This window comes from Micropterus dolomieu, linkage group LG01, assembly GCF_021292245.1.
Source record: "Micropterus dolomieu isolate WLL.071019.BEF.003 ecotype Adirondacks linkage group LG01, ASM2129224v1, whole genome shotgun sequence".
In the NCBI taxonomy this organism is placed as follows: Eukaryota; Metazoa; Chordata; class Actinopteri; order Centrarchiformes; family Centrarchidae; genus Micropterus; species Micropterus dolomieu.
The window spans coordinates 9,902,976-9,924,574 of record NC_060150.1 but is presented as its reverse complement, the minus strand read 5'-3'; the positions used below and the strand labels follow the sequence as shown (position 1 = coordinate 9,924,574).

The 21,599-nt window shown below is 41.4% G+C and overlaps 1 protein-coding gene across 2 annotated transcripts; it reads right to left on the bottom strand.

Annotated features, from left to right (window-relative positions):
* Positions 1–733: 733 nt before the first annotated feature.
* On the bottom strand, positions 734–19,724 carry kdr (kinase insert domain receptor (a type III receptor tyrosine kinase)). 2 transcript variants are annotated; one of them, XM_046055940.1, is made up of 30 exons: positions 19,452–19,724; positions 18,463–18,556; positions 18,166–18,368; positions 17,452–17,573; positions 16,113–16,281; positions 15,679–15,818; positions 15,139–15,316; positions 13,949–14,066; positions 13,606–13,772; positions 13,350–13,506; positions 12,307–12,427; positions 12,077–12,185; positions 11,616–11,960; positions 11,009–11,155; positions 10,791–10,922; positions 9,092–9,198; positions 8,490–8,625; positions 5,929–6,033; positions 5,710–5,823; positions 5,385–5,473; positions 4,932–5,094; positions 4,736–4,827; positions 4,503–4,625; positions 4,302–4,413; positions 4,113–4,212; positions 3,913–4,018; positions 2,626–2,771; positions 2,443–2,527; positions 1,610–1,695; positions 734–1,476 (listed from the first exon to the last, which is right to left on the bottom strand). In XM_046055940.1, the coding sequence occupies exons 1-30, from the start codon at positions 19,516–19,518 to the stop codon at positions 1,260–1,262; spliced, it is 4,050 nt and encodes a 1,349-aa protein (XP_045911896.1). In that variant the 5' UTR covers positions 19,519–19,724; the 3' UTR covers positions 734–1,259. The 2 variants fall into 2 exon arrangements, with proteins under 2 accessions (XP_045911896.1, XP_045911902.1); XM_046055946.1 differs by having other exon boundaries at positions 16,113–16,278.
* Between the last annotated feature and the right edge of the window lie 1,875 nt (positions 19,725–21,599).

Here is a 21,599-nt window from a genome sequence, read left to right as displayed (position 1 = left end):
CACTGTTGCTCAATTATCCTTAACCAATAACAACACTGACATCCTGGATCTTCATTGGAACTACAGAGACATTAGGCTGTCCTCCTGGCCTCCTCCAGTGGTAATGGGGAGGATTTTCTAAATTTCCCCCCCAGTATTACGTGTGGAAGTGTGCAAACAGCTCTGCCAAGGCTGCGAGTCATTTCCTATCGTATGCTATAATTAGCTATGTTTGCTCTTGATTGCAGAGACAATACATTGTGTTGACATGCACCCAGCCTGACCAGCACCTTTAGGTTTTAGGCCAAGCCTCAGATGCTGCAGTCACAGTAATATTTCATGGCACAACAGTAAACCAGGGTTAACAAAAGTTATAAGTCTCAATTTTACCTCATAAACATTTACTATTTCGCGAAATGAGATGTTCACAAACTGTGGAGACCGTATAGTTTTTTTATTCTCCCAAACCTGCTTTCTAAATGTGCCCTTTACTTTGTTTGTTGGCATACTGGCTCCCACTGGCCTTGGCTGGGGCTATTATGGGCATTGTGTGCTGAATACAACTAAGAAAATACCCAAGGTTGGAAGAGCATTGTTCCTATAGGACACACAGACAATGACCAAGGCTGAGAAAGTATTGTTTTCTTTACGTAAGACACAGTGAATGGAAACGAGAGGTGCATGATACAAAGAAACAGACCAATAGTGATGAATTCGGGATACTTTCCATGTCAAACAACACACATGGTCTATCTTAATCTATGAGTATTTTTATTTTATAAAACTAGTTACATTTATTGCAGGTTTAGTAATACACTTTCAATAAAATACTGTAAGTTATATGCATAAAGGGACTGTACAAATTGTTCTGATTGATCTGAGAAAAACTGTTTCCTTACCAGGCATTCAGTGTGCCAACAAAATAAAAAAAAAACAGAATGTAAAAAGAAAGAAAGAAAACTTTTGCTGATTCAATCATCTAAAAAGTTCAGATGCCATTTGCCTTGCAACAGAGGAAGTGGGTGGATTGCGCCTCAGGAAGTAGGCTTGTCCTCGTGTCTCGGCTCCCCAGACCTTTTCCTCGCTGTGTAAACATGATAGCAATCCTCCGGCTGTCCAAAGAGAGCTACGCTTACAAACTTATCATAGAACCTTCATTTTTTCAACACAACAGCAAACCGAGTGTTGTCGTTGTTCCTAAAGTGTGATACCTGTGGAAAGTAAACGAAATGTGGTATAGTGAAAACACTCAGGCTGAAGTTGTTGGGGAATGTGTGGGGTCAGACAGGTGGCGTGCTGTAGCGGATCTCCGCATTGAATTTGTCAGGCGTTTTGGACAGAGGAGGCTTCTTCAGCATGTTGTGCTTCATGATCACCTCCTCGTTAGCATAGATCGGGGTGTCTGTGTCGTCAGAGTGGTACCCTGACTGGTATCCACTTGTCTGATTGGATGACTCCGAGGCCAGAGACTCTTTACTCTTACAGCGCAGCAGCTGGCTGAGGAGAGACAACAGGAATGTAATGTATTTCTGATTTGAAGCTAAAAAACAAATCAAGAAATGTATAATTATTATATGAGTAGTAATGGGCAAAATGTAACGTGAGTTATAAGCTGATGCTTAGTCCTTACCTGAAGTTGGGCGTAGTTGTAAGCTGTTGATTCAAACCCTTTACCTCCTCTGATGAGAAGCCCATACCACTGTCTGTGTGACCCTCCTGCAGAAGTGCCAACAATTGAAATTAACACTGCTGGTTGGTACCACAGAGAGAAACACTGGGATTCAATGGGACTCAATCATATTCTTTAGTTTGTAAAGGAGGGCTGCAATTTACATTATTGATTAATCTGCTGATTTTTTTCTTCTATTAATCGATTAATCACTTAGAAAGTAATGAAAAATGACCTAACAATTTTCTATAGCCCAAGGTGACATCCCCAACCCATCAGTCCAAAGATATTTAATTTACAATCACATGAGAAAATGAAAAGCAGCAAATCCTCACAACTGTTGAGCATTTCTGCTTGAAAAGTGCTCGATCAACTTATTGTTTCGACACTATTGCCAAGACTCAGTTAAAATCGATTAATCTCTAAATATTTGGTGGTTAATTTTCTGACAATCTTTTTTTTTTTACACCATGTGTCATCTAATTTCAAGCAAATCATCTTTAGTTGTTATTTCTACTAAGCTACATGACAAACTTCCCCTTAAAAAACATGAAAAATATAAAAGTAGGGACTCTGTAGGTTCCTTTTCTGTTTTTCTAAAGTGTCAGTTTCTGATATCACAAATGTCAAGAAGAAAACAAAAAATGTATGTGTACCAGTTTATAGATGAGGAAATTACTGTACAGCACAATAAGTTGTCAGTTATTATACAAGTACACCTGTATAATCTAATGCATTCCAGTAAAAACGTCCTGTCATGTTCACATTGTGTCGGATTAATTCAAGACACCCACCATGACACTGCTGTGCGCCACAGGGATGTCCTCAAACATGTTCATGCTGAGCGGCCGACTGCACCTCTCACTCTGCTGGGACAGTCTGCACACAGAAGTTAAGTAAATGAACAGGATTCACCACTGAGTATTTGAACTTTAACAAGTGATACTCGAGAGTCAGAGTAAGATAATCATGCTGACCCAAGGGATGGCGGGCTGTCGTAGTGGAGCTGAGCTTCCAGGTTTTCCCCACTTTGGGGCATGCTGTAGGGGATCCTGGTGTCAGGGGTCACTGGAGATCCTTCTGCCACGGTGCCTGCTGTCAGAGGGATGTAGTCCTTCCCATCCTGGAGACCAAGAGAACTCTAATGAGATCAACTCAAATACACACGGGATCAATGAATTCCACTCAAATGAGTAGAAATATGAACTTACATTAAAGCCAAAACAATGATGACCATGATCAATTTAAAATAAAGAGTTGTGGAAGAGGTACTCAGATCCTTTACTTAAGTAAAAGTAGCAACACCACAGCGCAGAAATACTCTGCTACAAGTAAAAGCCCTGCATTTAAGTAAAAGTACAAAACTAATAGCATTAAAATATACTTAAAGTTGGAAAATAAACGTACTCATTTTGCAGAAGAATGTATATAATATTATTGGAATATAATCATTGATTTATTACATGTACATCACATAAATACTGCAGCTGGTAAATGTGGGTCTCATTTCAATTTGTTTGTACATGAATACATGTTTAATATATTGCTGGGTAGCAATGGATCAATAGTCTTATTGATGTAATAATAATAATACCATTTATTTGTTCATTATATTTTGTAAATAATAATAAATAAAGTAAGAAGTTATCTTTATAAGTGTAGTTAAAGTAAAAAGTATACTATTTGCCTCTGAAATGTAGTGTAATAGAAGTATAAAGCAGTAAAAAAAAAATGGAAAAACTCAAGTAAACTACAAGTATCTCAAAATTGGACTTAAGTACAGTACTTCCTTAAATGTACTTTTTTTGATGTAGCTAGCATGCGTCAGCCTGTTTTTTTTCTACTTCCTCAGGCAATGACTTCCTAAACTTCCCAGAATGACTTGGCAATGCTCAATGAATGGGTGTCAACTTATCGTAGTCAGCTCTGCATTATTCAGACACACAGGGAACACTAACAGACTTAACAATACCATAGTGAAAGACCGGCACGGAGAGATCCTACCAACGAAACTGCTTTTGATGAAAATTGCATTGTGGATTGAAGCTGTTGTCAGTAAACTGGTACATTTGCCTCCTGTGTGACCAATTTCCTCTAATTGCTGACTGTTGAAAGAACTTCTCAACTCAAAACAAATGACAATACTTCATTGACCATAATTGTTCTTTGCTGTTGAACTATATTTTGCCGTAGCTGTGATTAAAATACCTAAATGCTGAGGTTATTTATGGACACAGTAGACATTTGTTTGGACCCAAACAGACCTGTTGAGCACTGGCCTGTAGCAGGTTGCCCAGATGTTCAACCAGCTCTGTGAATGTTGGCCTGTCTTTGGGACGTTCCAGCCAGCAGTCCAACATGGTCTGGTATCTGTGAACACAAGTACATTAGATCTCAGTGAGATGGTGGATAGAGTTACATTTCTGTGATGTGAGGAACTGCATTATGCCAACTTTCCCCTCACATCTCAGTGGTGGCGTATTCTGGGGGTCTCATCCTGGCACCTTCCTTAAGCCTCCGGCAGAAAGACTCGTCAATGCAAACACCCGGGTAGGGAGAAGCCCCTGCAGGAGATACGACAGAGGTGATATTGCAGGTCCAAAGTGGTCATTTTGTATCTAGAGTTATGTGTACTTGTGATTTCTAGGCTTACCCAGAGAAAAGATCTCCCAGAGAAGGACCCCGAACGACCAAACATCACTTTGTGTGGTGTACACCCTATCGAAGATGGTCTCAGGAGCCATCCATTTTAGAGGGAGCCGCGCCTGTAGCAAGATGAAGATGTAAGTTTCATTGCCACACAGACTTATCAATTGCATGATTGATCATCTATGTGTCAGTTTGGGGGACTTACATCCCCCTTGCGGACATAGTCAGGGTCTTTGTAGACATCTCTAGCGAGGCCAAAGTCGCAGATCTTCACCACATTGTTCTCTGAAAGCAGGATGTTTCTGGCTGCTAAATCTCTGTGGATACACTACAGTGCGAAAAGAAATGGTGGAATTTACATGCATGTTGTGATTATCATCTCCAGTTTTGGATGTCTACATACCATACACACAGATTTCTAAATAACTGTAGTTTCACCTTGCGGGAGGACAGAAACTCCATGCCTTTGGCCACCTGGAAGCTGTAGCTTATCAGGTCCTCCATAGTCAGATGGTCATCGTCTGAGCTCTCTGTGGTCACATGATATAGTTTACAATGATAAATGTGAATGTGAAAAGTGTCCACAAGCAGAGAACTGGTGCAAAAGTGAAAACTGTATCATTTCTGCGTTCACCTTCCTGAGGGTCCACGTTGCTGCCTGAAGCTGTGTCTCCAGCTCTGGAGCAGACAGCCGTTCCCGTGCAGATGTCCAGCTGGGCGATCTTCCCCAGACCCAGATCCCCTTCGGTCACATCCTCCTCTGCAGACACCCACTTCTGACTATCCACACGCTTTCTCTGTTGACCACGGTGAAAACACAGACATCAGTTAAGAAAATTAGGAGAAAAAGTTGGAATCCTAAAAATATTTTATTCAGGTTGCAGGTTTTGTTTGTTGGATCACAATATCGCCCATGTTAGATGCAATCTGTGGATTAGTAATGGAGCGCATAGTTGTGTAATCTGTCTGTGGTCAATGACTGTCTGTGGTCAATGTGGTCAATGGGTGCTGCGGTCTGGATCCCGTGTAACCACATCAGAGTGTAGGCTGCAGTTGACTGGCTGTATCAGGGTTACACATCATTTACCTTGTAGGGGCTGTACTCTCCACGCTTGCTCTTCAGGTAGCTGGAGAGGTTTCCATGTTTACAGTACTCCACAATCACCATCAGTGGTCCTGCAGAGAGAGGGAAGTCCAAAGAGGCTAAGGATCAAAGGCTGATTTTATGAGATGTGAGGCTTATTAGAGAGAAAGAAGAAAAAAAAATACCTGCCATCCCAAATACACAAACATAACTAAGTGTTTGAAAGCAAGGTGTAATTAGGTCAGGGAACGCTTGCTAAGTTCCATCACTAGCTCTCATTATGAAGATAATTTCTCAGTAACACTGCATGCTTTGCATGATGACTCACCTCCAGGCTTCGTACAGGCTCCCAGCAGGTTGACGACATTGAGATGATGTCCGATATGAATCAGAATTTTCAGCTCTGACATCAACGCCCGGTACTCACTAGACGTGGCTCCCTCTGCAACAAACAAAGATCCATTTGTGAGAGATACAAGTGTGTGAGTTTGAAGTTTGTCCATTGTACTGTCTGCGTGCATGTGGAGAAATGTGGCAAAAGACTAACCCTTAAGCATCTTGACTGCAACAGTGGTGCACGTGGTAGCTTTCTCTATGCCAAAGGCAGCTGCTTCTACCACCTGACCAAACGCTCCTCGTCCCAGTGGGTCACCTTTAATGCAAAACATTTACACACAAATAACGCCATCAGTGCCAATATTGTTTTTTCAGATGTAGTTGTCCTTCAACAACACCACCCATGACAAGATATGCTCATTTTCATTTGCTCATATGCTCATAAAGTTATGTAAAACTATTAACTATTAAAGCTGTGGCGGCATTGCTTTAGCGAGGGGGGAGGGCCTGGGCCCAGTTGTTCAAAAGTAATCTGATGTTGGACAACACATGCTCAAAATATCCACAGTGTATCTGTGAATAATGTATATTTGCGTGTTTTTCTTATATATGTTGTGGGTCAGATGGGGGATTTGACTGTTTAAAGAAATTTCAAATGGAAGGAAATGTGTTATTTTATTATACATTTTCTCTTCTCTTCAAATAAAAGCAACCCCATGCTGGCTGTTCTACCTATTGGTCTTTTTTTTAATCAACAGTGTTGTGATATGTAGTCCCATTTAGAGCGCTGGAAATCCAGATTTGGTAATCCTGAAAAGTTTGTATCCGGATCAGGGTGAGCCAATCCAATGTTGCTTTGAAAAACCACCAATAGGTAACAACAATAGGTAAATCTGATAAAAACATACTTATATTTAAAAAATACAAATGTATCAAAACTAAAAAGAAATTTGGCTGACTGAACAGCAATGCTCAATGTATATTGTACACATAGGCCTACAGTAGGATGGCAGAACTTGCCCTATGCATGTACTGTATGCCAAGCTGTGTGTGAGTAGGCTACACATCTTAGCTTATGAATGATGTTTTGTGTTGTAATTGTTTGTTGCACCTTTTAATGCCTTGATAACAGGGGTAGGGGGCTCCCACTTAAAGCACTGTGGCTCAGGTTCAGCCATTTTCACCATCATGATGGATGATAGCTTGTCGTCCAGAGCCAAAATATAGAAAACCATCTCTAGTCCTTTCCTTAGTTTCAGGTAGCCAAAGCTAAGCCCAGTGGTGTTAAGTAACAAAGTAGTACTGTAACTACTTAAGTACACAAGGTATTTGTACTGAACTTGAGGATTTTCTTTTCATGCCACTTTCTACAACTTCACCAAATATTGTACTTTTTACTTTATCTGACAGCTTCAGTTACTAGTTACTTTAAAAATAAGCTTTTAACACATAAAACATATGAAGAGTTAAAAAAAAAATAGGATGTTTTGATATAAATTAAATTAAATTATTACTTAACAGTTTATACAAGTCCAGCTAGTAGAACTACATCAGTTAGGCTAACTGACAGACATTTATTTGGCAACTGTTTTGGTATTAGTCATTTTTCATGTAAAAACATTTCATGGTTCCAACTTCACAAACCTAAAGATTTGCTGCTTTTACTTGATTATTTTAATGTATTTTTAATCATTTTGAGTTTGGACTGACAAAACAAGCATTGTGAAGGTGTCACTTAGGGAACTGTGACAACAATTCTCACTATTTTCAGAATTTATTACAGTCGATTAATGGAGAAAATAATCAGCTGATTAAAATAAAAATAATCATTAATTGCAGTCTGATACAAAATAGTTCAACCTAAACAAACTACATTAATGCATGAGGAATAAGAATCTAATGATATAATATATAATAGTATACAGTCATATGGAACACTTTTCTTTCTGCTTTGAGTAGTATTTTATCTAGTATTTTTACGGTAAGGCATTGGTACTTTTAAGGATCTGAATAGCCCTATTTTACTTTGCTCACCCCTGGCTAAAAAAGCAAAAGCTTCTGGTTGCAAAGAGGTTGGAGAATTTTTGACTACATCAATAATCACTTAGCACGCATTTGTCTATACTCCCCAACATCAGCTGTTCTCACTATCTTTGATCACAGGCAAGTGATTTCGTGCAGGAATTGTAAAATCAAAATGATGTGGGAACGTGTGTGCACGCGCATCTATGTTGCCTGGTAACTAACATCCTTGCGGCGCGATCACGGAATTTACCCGGAAACAACACATTTTAATTTCTTATTGGCTTAACTTCTCTGGCATTTAGTAGGCTACAGCGAAAGCTATGAACTCAGCACAAAAATGATCGTCCATTAATTGAATTAAAAAAAGTCATGCTTTGAAGTCCAGATATTGGAAATATATCTATGTATCCATCACCTTTAGCTTTCAATTTCAACGTTACTTGCTTGTTAACTCATTTTTACACACTACACAAGCAATATGCTGTATATACTTATTTTTTTAACCAAATTATAATTTTTGATTTTTTGAATTAGCTGAACTACTCTATAATCTTTTTATACATACCCTGGTACGTAACTGCAGAAGAACCCCTGGGCTACGATTGGGAATCACTAAACAACTCCTTTCTGGCTGTATTTAAGCACAGCTGTGCTTTGTTGAGTAAGTGTACGTGGTAATGTACCACCACTGGATGCAGATGCTTGTTGTCACAAATGTGTCTGGACTGAATCAAATTTGTGTCTCACCTAGCTTTAGCCTGTCCCGAGGGAACTCCCATTTGTTGGCATCATATGTGAGCCTTTCACACTGCTCGTCCGTGGGCATGTCCTCTGAGTCCAGGATCATGGACAGATAGCCCGTCTTCAGTTCCACGCCGTTTGGCTGAAACAGAGAGAGAGAGAGTGTGTGTGTGTGAATTAATGAGTTGGTATTTGTCTCAGCCCTTCCCTTTCATTACAATAAAACTGTACATCAGTTTTTCAGTGACTCTGGTACCCCTCCAGCAGAAGGGGCCCAATCAGTGCAGCAGGTCTACGTGACTTATGGGAGCAGAGAGTGGCCCTGTTGTTCCTGGATACAAAGGAGAGCGACCACTTAGAACCAGGCCAGTCACTTTTAATCAGTCATAAACCCCTACAGTGTGTGTGTGCTCGTGCGTGTGTGTGCGTGTGTGTGTGTGTGTGTGTGTGTGTGTGTGTGTGTGTGTGTGTGTGTGTGTGTGCTCGTGCGTGTGTGTGTGTTTTAGCTGTGCGCTTCATTTTATTTATTGTCTTCTAAATTGTGTGTAACTGGAGGGAACATTCAAGGAAAGAAAACTATGGCAAAGTGAGGATGAGGAAATTCTTACTCGCTTTCTTCCGCGGATGACAAAGACGATCAGTAACCAGAAAAACATGGCGATGACCACTGACCCAATAGGAACAATCAGTTCCACATTAGTCTTTTCCTCTGCCCCTAGAATAAACACAACAATATGAGTTGCAGGAGTTTTCACAAACAACCGTATATTAAAACGTGTCAAGGAACAGATCATACAACTAATTTGACAACATTTGGGGCCCATTCTTTAGGGGAAAAAATGTGGGACAGTCACAGTGGAATGTCGATTATAATTTCGGTTGCGTGCCTTGGCTGCACTGCATAAAGTTGAGACAGGTTTGTCATTGTCTTTGGCATGTACACATGTGTGTCTGTGTTTGGGTTGGAGGAAGGAGGCTAGAATCTGGACTGTAAGCAAGCTGATATTTTATCTAGTCATAACAAATGTTCAGGACTCAGCATGAACAGCTACTGCCAAAGACAACTTGGAAAGGGCCTATCAGAGCCATAGTAGTGTGTAACTACATGCATGCTGTAATGAACCGTGGCTCTCTGGTACAATTAAGTCATTCAGTCAACATGCCTGTGACTGAGGCATCATATAATTGTTTTGATGGACAGTCAGACATCTGTTCTCATAAATATCAGGCTGTAGTATATAATATTCAACCGCTATTCTTACGCCCTTCCTTTTAAATTGCTTGCTCTTCCTGTGTGTTACTGCTCTGTAAACTCCTTCATATACAGAGATTTTCTTGTTAGCGGGCCTGTCCTCTAACGCCCTCGTTAGCAGGGCTGGCGCATGAGCTGGGAGCTGCTGGAACTGGGTCTACATTCTGCTGGCGGGGAACAGGTCACGTAGGCCCTGGTTCTAGTTAGCACGTTTGTTTGTTTATTGCAGTGTCTCTGTGTTCGGGACAGAAAAGGGTGGACAGGAGTGCAGAGGCTGCGGCTGCGGCAGGGCTGGCCTCTCCCTTTGTCCTGTAGTCTCCTCATTGTTTTGGATTTAGAAACTCCCAGGAGGATGTGTGCTAACTGGACCAACTTCCTGTCCTGAGGAAGCAAAGTTATTCTTACTCTACATCTTTGATATTAAAAATGTCGTATGTGTGATGTGAACTGTTGAAATCTTGATGCCAGATATAAATACACTGTCTTTGTGGGTATTGTGGGTAAATGGGGTTAAGGCTAAACATTGAACTATGAACAATATATTCTTTACTATCAGCCGTGGATGTAATACTGAATGGATATACTAAACATAAGCACAGGGCGCTAAGGAGTCAGTGGGCCCTGTGCCAGAACCTCTGTTTGAAGTGACTGGTAACATTTCTTGTTGGAAACTACATCTACTCTAAAATCTACTAAATGACTCGAGCTTACTACAAAGAAACACAATATTACTGCAAAGAGAAGCAAAACATCCACAAAACACACAAAACAACTAAAAAGGACACAACACGACCAAAAAAGACAAGTTTACAAGTACTAAAAAGCACAAAAATTGTATAAAGATATGCAAAAAAAAAAAACCACTAAGACACAAAACAACGACTATTTTCTGTCTGGGGGTCTTTAGCCTATATAGAATGGGTGGGGAGCTTTTCCATGTCTGTGCCATAGGGGCCCATTGTCTCATAATTCATCTATGCTATCAGCAAACAGGAAATACTACATCATTGTACGCTGACACAGACCATTTGGTACCAGTACAGGCAGGGACTGACCTTCAGTAGTCAAAAGGGCCTGTGAGGTGTCACAGCCACGGCTGTTACATGCAGTGCAGGTGTACAGACCACTGTCCTCCTTCTTCACACGCTGAATTGTCAGAATATGGTTGTGCTGGCTCAGAATCACACCTGAAAGCAACCCATATTGTCTTTTTAATATCTGAGGCAACTTCTGAAGTGAGTCCGTGTTCACTGAAAAGCCATGCAGGTCTCACCTGAGCCCTCCACCACAGTGTGGTTGTTTTTGGTCCACACCACTGTTGGGCTTGGCATCCCTGTAGCATCACAGTGGAGATTGATCGTTGCACTAATGTTAACTTTCTGATCGGTTAAATTATTAAGGATCCTTGCAGCCTCAAGACCTAAAATCAGAATCAAAGTAAATTCATATCAAATGCACATAATTGTTGACTCTTGCAAACATATCCTTTCTTTAAAAATCTGAAACAATCAGTTTAAATTGTGAGGGAATGATCATGAGTCAAGAATTTCAATCTCAATCAAATTGTTCACTCTTAATGCTTGCAGAGATTATCCTATTGATATATTCTTCCTTGTCTAAAGATAGTGACACTTGTCTTTTGACAAAACCTTCACATGTGAAAATAGTGTAGCTGCACCTAAAACTACAGGCATTAAGCACCACCTGAAAGATTAAAGATATAATAAAGTGCCTCTTTAACTGTTTTTGCAATGCACAAACCTTTGAAATGTATGTCACTTACAATGAAATTATGGTTTTCCATTGTAAATGATCAACTTGTAGGTCCTGAATGGCATAACATTTTCAACCAAAAACAGGGAATTGTAAGTTTTTCTTACTTTTGAGAGAAAGGTGGCGTAGCAGGCAGGATTTCTCCTGAGTCTTGATGTTTTCCACCTGACAGGCATACAGACCCTCATCATGACGGGACGCATTGGGCAGCGGCAGCTCCACAGTCACATTAGTGCCCTGCTGGCTGGACAGCACTACATGCGACAGGGGCCTCAGCTGCAGAGCCAGGGAGCGACAGGGCAGCACCGACGCAATCTGCTCCGACTTTGAGATGTTGGTCACACGAAACCAGGCAAGGTTTCCGTAGATCAGCCTGTCTGCCTTACACCGCAGAACCACATGGTCCTCCTCTATGGGCTCATTGGATGGAGACACGCTCACCTCAAGGCCACCTACAATGTAGAGATGGACACAAGAATGAGAACTGGCATGATGAATCCAGAAAAGTAGTCATGATTACAGGAAGAGCCCACATGAGACAGAAATAAAGAAAAAGCACAGTGCTCACGTGTCACGTGGAAAAAGATGATGCGTGAATCCTCTCCTACTTTGTTGGCAGCCGTGCATCTGTAGAGGGCATGGGCCTCAGCTTTCTGAATCTTCAAGGAGCTCATTTTCTATGAAAATGAATTTACTTTGTGAAAACGTGCACATCAAAATTCAACATCCACTGTTAGGATTCTTATGTTGGTGGACTGCAGCGGAAATTTGGGTGTAATCAAAAGGATTTTTATTTACCTTTTGACAATGATCAGTGTCAATCATAATTCTTTCTACAGGGTGGTGACCAGTGCTATTGCTGATATCTCTCCAACCTGTACACCCCGCTACCTGTAACTCAGACTTAATCGCCCCTGACCTGTTGGAGAAAATAAACAGAAACCAGGTGAAACTAACATATCTCGCAAAGATACTTTTTTGTTTTAAAACATCCTCACAGAAGCACCAAAGCATCAATTGACCATTCATTGTAGGAGCAGTGCTACACTCCAGCAGAATTTCCTCTTTCACTCTGATACACACCAAACACATATTAGACCTGACTTTTAACTACTATGGTCATGTATTTATTTTTAGTTGAGGCACTGACAAACTGTCAGTCGAAATTAGGAAACAGGAATGATCTGTCGAGTATTTTGTACATGATAACAAGGGAACAAAAGTATACAAGAAGAGGCAGAGCTTCAGCAGGAAGAAGCTCTTTCTGTGACAGAGACCACGACGGGAACAACAGGAAACATAGTGGAGGACCGAGGAAGAGCCCCGATGTGTAGGCAGAAGATAAGGAACCTGCTGATGGTCAAAAGCAGCCATTCACACACGCCTCCTCCTTGCTATCAACACTCGTCAAATTACTGAATACCTGAGGAGGCTGTTGCGTAACCGCCGAGAGACCTCCTGTCTGTGTATTACACAGATAGAGCTGCTATCTTGAACAGCAGATCCAGAGAGGTACATGGCTTGTAGTAGAAAATCTCTGATTGTCCAAAATTAGTAAACACATCCCGTTCAGAGTGAAGTCCTCCTAAAAATGGACATTGTGAAGGGCGTGAATCACATCCGCTGATCTGCATCAGGTCAGAGTGCGCTATTATGGTCTCTTCTCCTGTTTTTGTCAACATCACGAAAGCAGCTATTTCTCTCCTAAATCAACAACCTGTTGACAATGAGTAACTAAGAAGCATGTGAACACTGCATACACAAAAGGAAGTTGCACCCTCCCACACACACACACACTCTCTCTGTGACTCTGTCTCACACACTTAAGACCGACGACTTACAGGAAGGCCTCTGGACAGTCCTCTTTAGACATCCACTGCCACTGGATGTGTGCAGGCGTGGGATATCCACGAGAGGTGCACCTTAGTGTGGGGCTGCTGCCGTATGGGTACACATCAGTGTCCACCGCCACCTCCTTTTCAATGATATGAGGAGGCACTGTAAAAGAAGACATCAAACAGTTACCACCACATTCTCTGGATTAACAGCGTCAGACAGCTCAAGAAAAAAAAAAAGGAATGAACTGGGAAAACATGCCGTTGACCAGCAGCTGGAAAGAGCGTCTCCGTTCCTCTTTAGTAATCTTATTGGTCAAGACCATTGTGTAATTTCCTGCATCCAATTCTGTGACTCCACGAATGATGAGGGCATCACTTCTCTGTTTAATTCTGTAATCATCCTTCAGTGGCAGGCCATTTTTTAACCTGAGCAGACAAAGAGGAGTAATGTTACAAAGTAATCTGTAACAGGTCACACTGGAAGATAGTAACGTTTGAACATGTTGTCAAAGCTATCTAGTATGCAATCAGTTTGCTACCTGTACGACGAAGTGTTACCAGTACTTCTTATTCTACAACTCGGTCTTCTACTGTGAACATACCATTTAAAGCTGGGGTCTGGGTAGGCTGAGTACTTGACAGGAAACATGGATGTTGGATCTCCCACATTTACCTCCCAAATCTTGGTCCACGGCTCTTTTATATCAATGAAAGGCTTTTCTGAAAACACATGGCAAATCACAACATGTTGTTAGCGACACAAAGCATCAATATTTCAAGATTCAAAACATAATTGCCAAAGCTGATGGGAATTTGATTTGGTGAGCTCACACAAAAACAAATGTGTTATGGTATAGAGCCCTGACACTGACAAAATGTAGTCAAATGTTATCAGATAAGTCAACAATATAACTGAATACATCAATAAATTATACTTTAATTAATAATTATATTGGAGCATAAATCAAAATGTAAAGCCCTATAACCTAATCAGTTGGTAAAATCAATTCAACCTTAATTTATTTTCATCTTCAATTTATCTTTCCGGGCTCATTTTCTTGAGTCCACAAGGTCATTTAATCTAGGTAGCTACCTACCAGTGTGTTTAGCCACCAGTGTTTTTGGCTAGCTAGAGTCTCCTCGATCGCTCTGCTGATGTCACACAAAAACACATGCATACACGTGCGCACGCACTGGACCAACCACTGCTCTGGACATCCATGCATCTCACTATCATATGAGCATTAAGAAAACGTGAAATGTTTTGAGAGGAAAATATGGAATAGATAAATGACTAAACTGCAGCAAAAAGTTGAGGGAAAAAAGGTGTGAAAGTGAAAGCTAGTGAAAGTTAGTTAATAGAAGAGTAAAATGCGTTTGGGTTCAGTTTATTTTATCAAGTAAGTGGTAAAGGAAATACATACTGTATATAACATTTTGCTTTTTAAAGGAAAGTAGCTTTATTTCCTTTTGGGTGAGGACAGGCAGCTACATTTTGTGAATATACTGTAGCAAAAAAAAACTTCAACGCCAAATGAAGGCAGGTCTCTCCAGTAACAGTAAAGCATGAAAAAACAGCATACCAACTCACCTAGTGCAGGGTCCATTGTTTCTAAAGCATGAAATGCCATGCCACCCAGCAGCATGTATAATTTTTATAGAAGATTTTCAACAAGACAATTAAGACGTCATATTCCTCAGCTGTCGTCAGGAGAGGAAAAAAGTCATGCTTTTGTAGCATGAAAGAAGTAGCGAAACAGTTACAACAATATTATGTTTTCACTGCACCTACCGTACACTTTAAGAAATGCTGAGGCACTTTTCTCCATCTGCCCACTGGATGCAGTGCAGGTGTACTCTCCGGTGTGATCAACTGTCACGTTCTCCACAATGAGTGTGTTGGACAGCTCCAGAGAGTTCCACAGCTTCTTCTTGTGGTTTGTTGCGTGGGTACAACCATTCACGGAGGTCTGATGTAAGAGACACACATCAGAAATGCAGTTTGTCTGTGAAACAGACCATTTAGAACATATTGCCATTAGGTCCACTAAGTTTATTTTGTTCTGACTGAATATTAAATGTAAGCAGGCAAAACCTGGCACCTGTCACCTTTGCACTCTGACCTGGTATAGAGATAAGCTGGAGGATTCCTGAAAGCAGGAAGTAAAGGATATTTGCAAGGATGACAGGAAGTGAGATCCAGCACCTCTGGTATCTCTGTGTGTCTTCAGTGGTATGTAAAATGGGCTGATTAAAGGGTCACATGAGTCCATTTAAACTAGCATACAAGCACATTAACCATCACAGAGTAAGAGCAGAACAGGCCACTGACCAGGGCCTGACCAGAGTGCGTCCAGTTGAATTCGATGCCCACATTGAGCTCGGTGTGGGCAGTGCAGCTGAGCACAAGCCGCTCGCCCACAGACAGCCTCACTTGCACAAGGTTCAGGGTGAGGTCATAGATCTTGTATCCTGCGGAAAGGGGAGGGAAGACAGCAGTCAGTCGACAGCCTATTGTTGTCCTGAGACTACAGACTCTCTCTCTCTGCACCTACTCTCCCTCACTCGCTCAGTACTTCACCGAGTCCCTCTTTCACTTATTTTCAGTGTCTCTCTCTCTATTTTTCACACACACAAGCAATATCCTGCATTAAGGCATAGGTTTTTCACTAAGGTATTCGTTAAGTTCAATAAAACACATACACATAGATTACGTCTACAATTTTGACTTCTACAAGTGACTTTCTGTGTGAATGGTTTTCTTACCGACAACAGCAACAATGTAGAGAGGGGACTTAAATGTCTCATTTCCAATCACAGTCTGACAGGACACAACACCGGCGTAGCTGATCAGATGACTGGGAACACTGAAACCCATCCTAGCGTCCCACAAAGAATCCTTCCCATCGGGATGAAGCTCCTTATTTGGATACTTCTGACAGACACAGAAAGGTAGTGATGTTGAACATGGAATTTAAAAATAAAACCATCAACACTAGTGCATTTCACACATGAGCACACTTTTTACTTTTTAAAACAAAAGAAGCTCAGTAAACTGATTTGGAACTATTAGCAACAGGCTGATATTAGTATTTTTTAGTATGTTAGCTTTAAACCACAATAAAATGATGTTTGTCTCAGTTCCACTGATTTAAAGGGGCACTCCAGTCGTTTTACACATAGAGGTTAGTTTACTCATCATGAGGAGAACAACTCATCCGTACCAACATTTGCATACTTTCCAGTGTTGGGTAGTAACGTGTTACTGTAATATTTTTACTTGTCCTAGTAACTAGTAGTGTAAGGGATTACTATTTCCAAAATAGTAATAATATTACAGTTACTAATCCAAGTAACGCTGCATTACCAGAATGCACCATCTTTGTCATGAATGCGTGATTGCGTGGCAGGTCAGGGGAAGTTCAAGTTGAGCAGCCAGACCTTATGTTGTTCAAGGCGCTAGTCAAAAAGCTAAAGTAAAAATGGAGAACGATGGAGAGAGGCGTTCTTTTGACAGCTGTAAGTATTGCCATTATTGTGTCACCTTCAAAGATGCAAAGAACATTGTTGTGTGTTGTAAAATTTCAACAGTTCTACATCTAATTTATTGAAGCAACTGTTAAAGCAGCACAGCAATGTGAAACTTAGCCTATAGAAAGAAACGCCGGCGCTGACTGGGAGGCCACCACTGCCAGTGATGCATGCATTCGTCGAGTGAGAAAGTGGCGTTAAGCAACATTCCATTTTTATAAAAACACTGAACACTGCTCTTATTAATGCATGTGCAGAAAAACAGTAGTGGTTCAAAATACGGAGTGACTTGCTTTATTTGTTATTCCAGCCAGCAGCGTAAAGAAAAGTTATGTGGGGGGGCAAAGGCAATATGGTGACGTAACGTGTAACGTAACTAGTTACTTTTAATACACAGTACTAAGTAAAGTAATATTATTCGTTTTTAAAGGAGTGATAAACAAAAAGTAACTGATGGTCTGGACTCCCTGTCTGCTGTTATGCCTTTCATCCTACAGAAGTGACTCCAGCTTGTACCACACTTTAGATTTTACCAAGAAAGAACACGAAGGGAACAGAAACAACTCTTCCTTACAGTGTGGAGAGTAACGTTGAGATTCTCCACCGAGCCTCTGCATGGTATCACCACCCTCTCTCCCTCACGGATGAACACCACCTCATATTCCTTCTCAGACGGCACAAATGGCACCCTGTAATCTAAAAATCAAATCAAATGCACAAACATCATTTATGGGTTTAAATTCAGTTAGAACAAAGTGAAACACTGACAGCGCCGCAGCAAGGAGGTGGAACTGGCTACTCTTCAATTATGACTGGTCATCTCAAATGTTCTTGTACATACAACTGGATGTTTGAATAAACACATTGTATTAATTTACAATTTAAAACTGTGTGGTAGTGTATCCATTTTGTATATGTGGCTTTAACAGTAGGGGTCCTTTAGTGGCCCCAGCAACACAACATATTCTGACTTTCACTCTAATTCACTTTGGATGATCCTGATCACTGTAAGAAAGAGATTGTTTTGGGTTACAATGTTGACAGTGTAACTATCTGTAGTAATATACTCATAACCCTTTAACAACATTGATCTGATCTGACAGTGGGTTTGTGAACCACAGTGATACATAAAAATTTTTTGTCTGTATAGCTTAGATCAATAAATACTTCGCTTCTCTGTCCAAAGCATAAATGTCATGCAGTTCTTCTGTATAATACAAAATCACAATATAACACAGTATCATGCCACTCAAGCTGCACTCCAAAATAAAGTTAAAGTGAGGTATACCGTTGACAAACACATGAGCCGCTACTGAAGTCTTGCCATCTTCGACTCTCATGTTGAGGTAAGAGCACTGGTACTGTCCAGTTTCATTGACAGTTGCGTTGGAGATCCGCAGTGTTGTGCAGAAGAGTCCTGATCCACTGCAGTCACTGGTGGAGAAGCGAGTGCTTGTAGGAGGGGTTGTCCACCTCAGGTGCTGCCGGCCTCTGCCAGATAGAGAATTATAGGTGTTGCTTTTGTGCGCTGCGTTTAAAGGGGTCAACGAATGGACTGAATTTAGTAAGGTATATTTCTACGTACCTGCATGTTAGTTCCAGGTTGTCAGTTTTGTTCATCCTGTGGATGCCATAGATGTTCAGCGTTGGTGGATCAGGCATAAACCGCAGTTCAATGGCTGGAGAAATCAACACCACACGTCAGCCACAGCAAAGACAAATCAAACACGATCAACAGTGATGACATCAGTATGTACAGCCCTAACAAATAATATCTACATAGAGGGGTGAGAGGTCATTATTGTTTTTAAAACCACACATGGTGCGGTCCTTAAAAATGTTTACACGGAAATCAAATCAGGTCAAAAGCACAATTTAGAAACTGAAACTACAATACTGAGAAAACTGTTTTGTAACTGGCTCTCTGGATAATCAGGGCGATTTTTCCACTGCGGCAGAAAATGGCGGAGCTATGTCAAAACAGGAAGCAGGGGAAGATGGGCCGGGTCAGGCTCAATAGCCCAGCACAGTGTGGCCTAGGTGGGGTTCCTGTTTCTGAGGATACACGCTGCCCACCACCTCCCTGTGAGGCCCTAAAGCACATTGTGTTGTATGGAAAAAACACCAAGCAGGCACTGGCTGACAAAGTAGACATTGTACAAAAATGCCTTTTTTTAACTCACTGAACACAGGGATCCTCATGACTGGTTGAAACAATTTTTTCTTTGTCAAATAGCCACATATTTCCCTCCTTTAACTCATGGTATATCCCTTTGTGCATAATATGCACAACGGGATATGTACAGCTGACACACACTAGAGCTGACACACACTAGTTTTTCATGCTCTTAACATTTTAAATGAACCCAGTACACAGACTTATGTTACTGTTAAAAAACCACAAAGTATTCAACAAGCCATAGTGACAACTGAGGAATAGGCTACATTAAACTTACAGAGAAATAAAAAAAAAAAAAAACAATCTGGTAGAATTTATTATTGGCAATTTGATTTGTTATTTAACTAAAGTCAATAGTAAAGATAGATGATGAATAGATGAATGTATTCTCTTACCAGAAACACAACTGATTTCCAGAATAATGCCAAATAGTGGAATGAGGGAGACTGCCTGAGCCATCATCCCACAGAAGACATGGACAGAGTCCTCATGAACATTCAACACAAAAAAACGTCAGTGCGGCAACGATACTTCCTACACGCTCAGTACAAATCCATTGACTTCTAATGCGTGATATTCCACTCCGGAGAAAAGTCTGTGAAAGTTATGAAAACAAGCGCCAGCAGAGCAGCGGGGTGTGAAGTGCGGCTGCGTGTGTCCCCATGGAGCTAAAGCTGAGGATGGAGAGACGCGCTCCAGCCGAGCCGCCTGCAGGGGAGGAGGAGCGTCTCTCTCTCACTGGAACTAAGAGCGACCACATGAGAGAGACATCGCTGGGCCCAAACACTGACCTTTGATCAGAGTTTCTGAGGTAAACTGCTTTCGTTTGAATGTTAAATTGAAGTGAGCTAATCTCCCTTCTGTAGAGTTGAAAGATGCTAGTTTACACATTAGCCAGGACATCACCTCTACATAAAGTGATATTTAATCGGCAAGTGAAGTCCATGGGGCAGATTTATCAGTAGCGGAAGACGTCCTCATATATTTTACTTAAACCAAAAGTAAAAATAGCCTATTTATTTTACAAAATGCCCCATTTATGAATATATGCCACAGCCTATTATAGTACTGGATTATAATCATTGATAGTGTCACTTTAATGTTGCAGCTGGTAAAGGTGAGTCTGATTTTATTTAGTTTATATGCTGCTGGGTAGTTTAGTGTATAATAATAAATCATAATGTTATTTGTGTTATACTTTGTAAGTAGTAACTAATGCATTGAACACCGCAATTTTCGCCTCAAAATACAAATGGCAAATCCATGAAAGATCCTAGTATTTTGTCACCCTACCCATGCTACACAACTCTTTGAATCTGAGGCTCAGCTAGAAGCTCAAACCAACCATTTTTATCCATACCAAACACACATCAAACACCAAGCATCAAAATGAACTTATATCTTAGCATCACAACATAAGTTGCTCTGTAACTACTGTACATGGCTGCAGTTATTGCCTTCTAGATATTTCTCATCTCATCCTATACCGCAGTCCGAACACACCAAAGAAAGCTCAGCTCCAGCTCTGATCAGCTGTGTAGCCTAACTCATATACCTGAAATCACAAAACTCACAGTTATTAGCTGGATAATAATAACAACAAACGCACCAATAGGCTATACATTTACAGTTACAACTGCTGACTTTTGCCGTTTTTGCTGTTTTCGGTCCAAAAACAGCTGTTTTCTGTGTGTGAAATTATCGCCGGGGCCGCCATCTTGGTATTGAGCAATCAGTGAGCTCTTAGGTTCCCCTTCGAGGGAACTCGAACTGCGTCAGTGACGACACTATGGGAACGCCTCTGGGCGTGGCAGGGCTGAATCATGAATGAAACTACTCCAATCCTATTGGTGTTGCTAAAACGGTAGCGTGTGACGGCGTATATAAGCACGCCGGCACATAGGACACATCAGCTTTTTTTTCCCTATTCAGCAGGCACTCTGAGTATGTTTGAAAGCTCCACTACCAAGGAAGTTGTTGTTTTACTTTGAAGTCCTCACGAAGCAGAAGAGACCATGTCTGGTAATCAGTTCCGACAATGTGTTTTTCCATGCCCACGCTACATCACGGCTGATGATAAACACGAGATGTGTGTTTCCTGTCTGCAGCCATTGCGAGGCCCTGTCCCTGAGGGTATTGAGGTCTTGTGTGGCTCTCTTTTCGGAAGACAGTCGGATGCGCTCTCCCCGTGGCTCAGGCCCCACGGTCGCTGAGGCGTCGCAGCGGCTGCGGTCATGGGGATCGCAGCGCGATATATCCAAGGGCGTCGGGACGGCTGAGGCCCTCGTCTGCTGACTCCGCCTCCCGTCTTCCCCGTTCGGGAGCCCGTTTTTCGGCTTCTCCCGCCCGAAGTATGAGTCTGGAGAGGCTCGCACAGTCTGATTCTGAAGAGTTAGACGTGCTTGGCATCATGGAGGATGACTTCATCAGTCTGCGCCCAGCTATGATGAACTATTGGAGGTGGTGACGCGGGCTGTGGCCAAGTTGAATATTGATTGGCCACAAGCGATGCAGGAGTCGCAGGCCAGCAGTAAACTAGATGA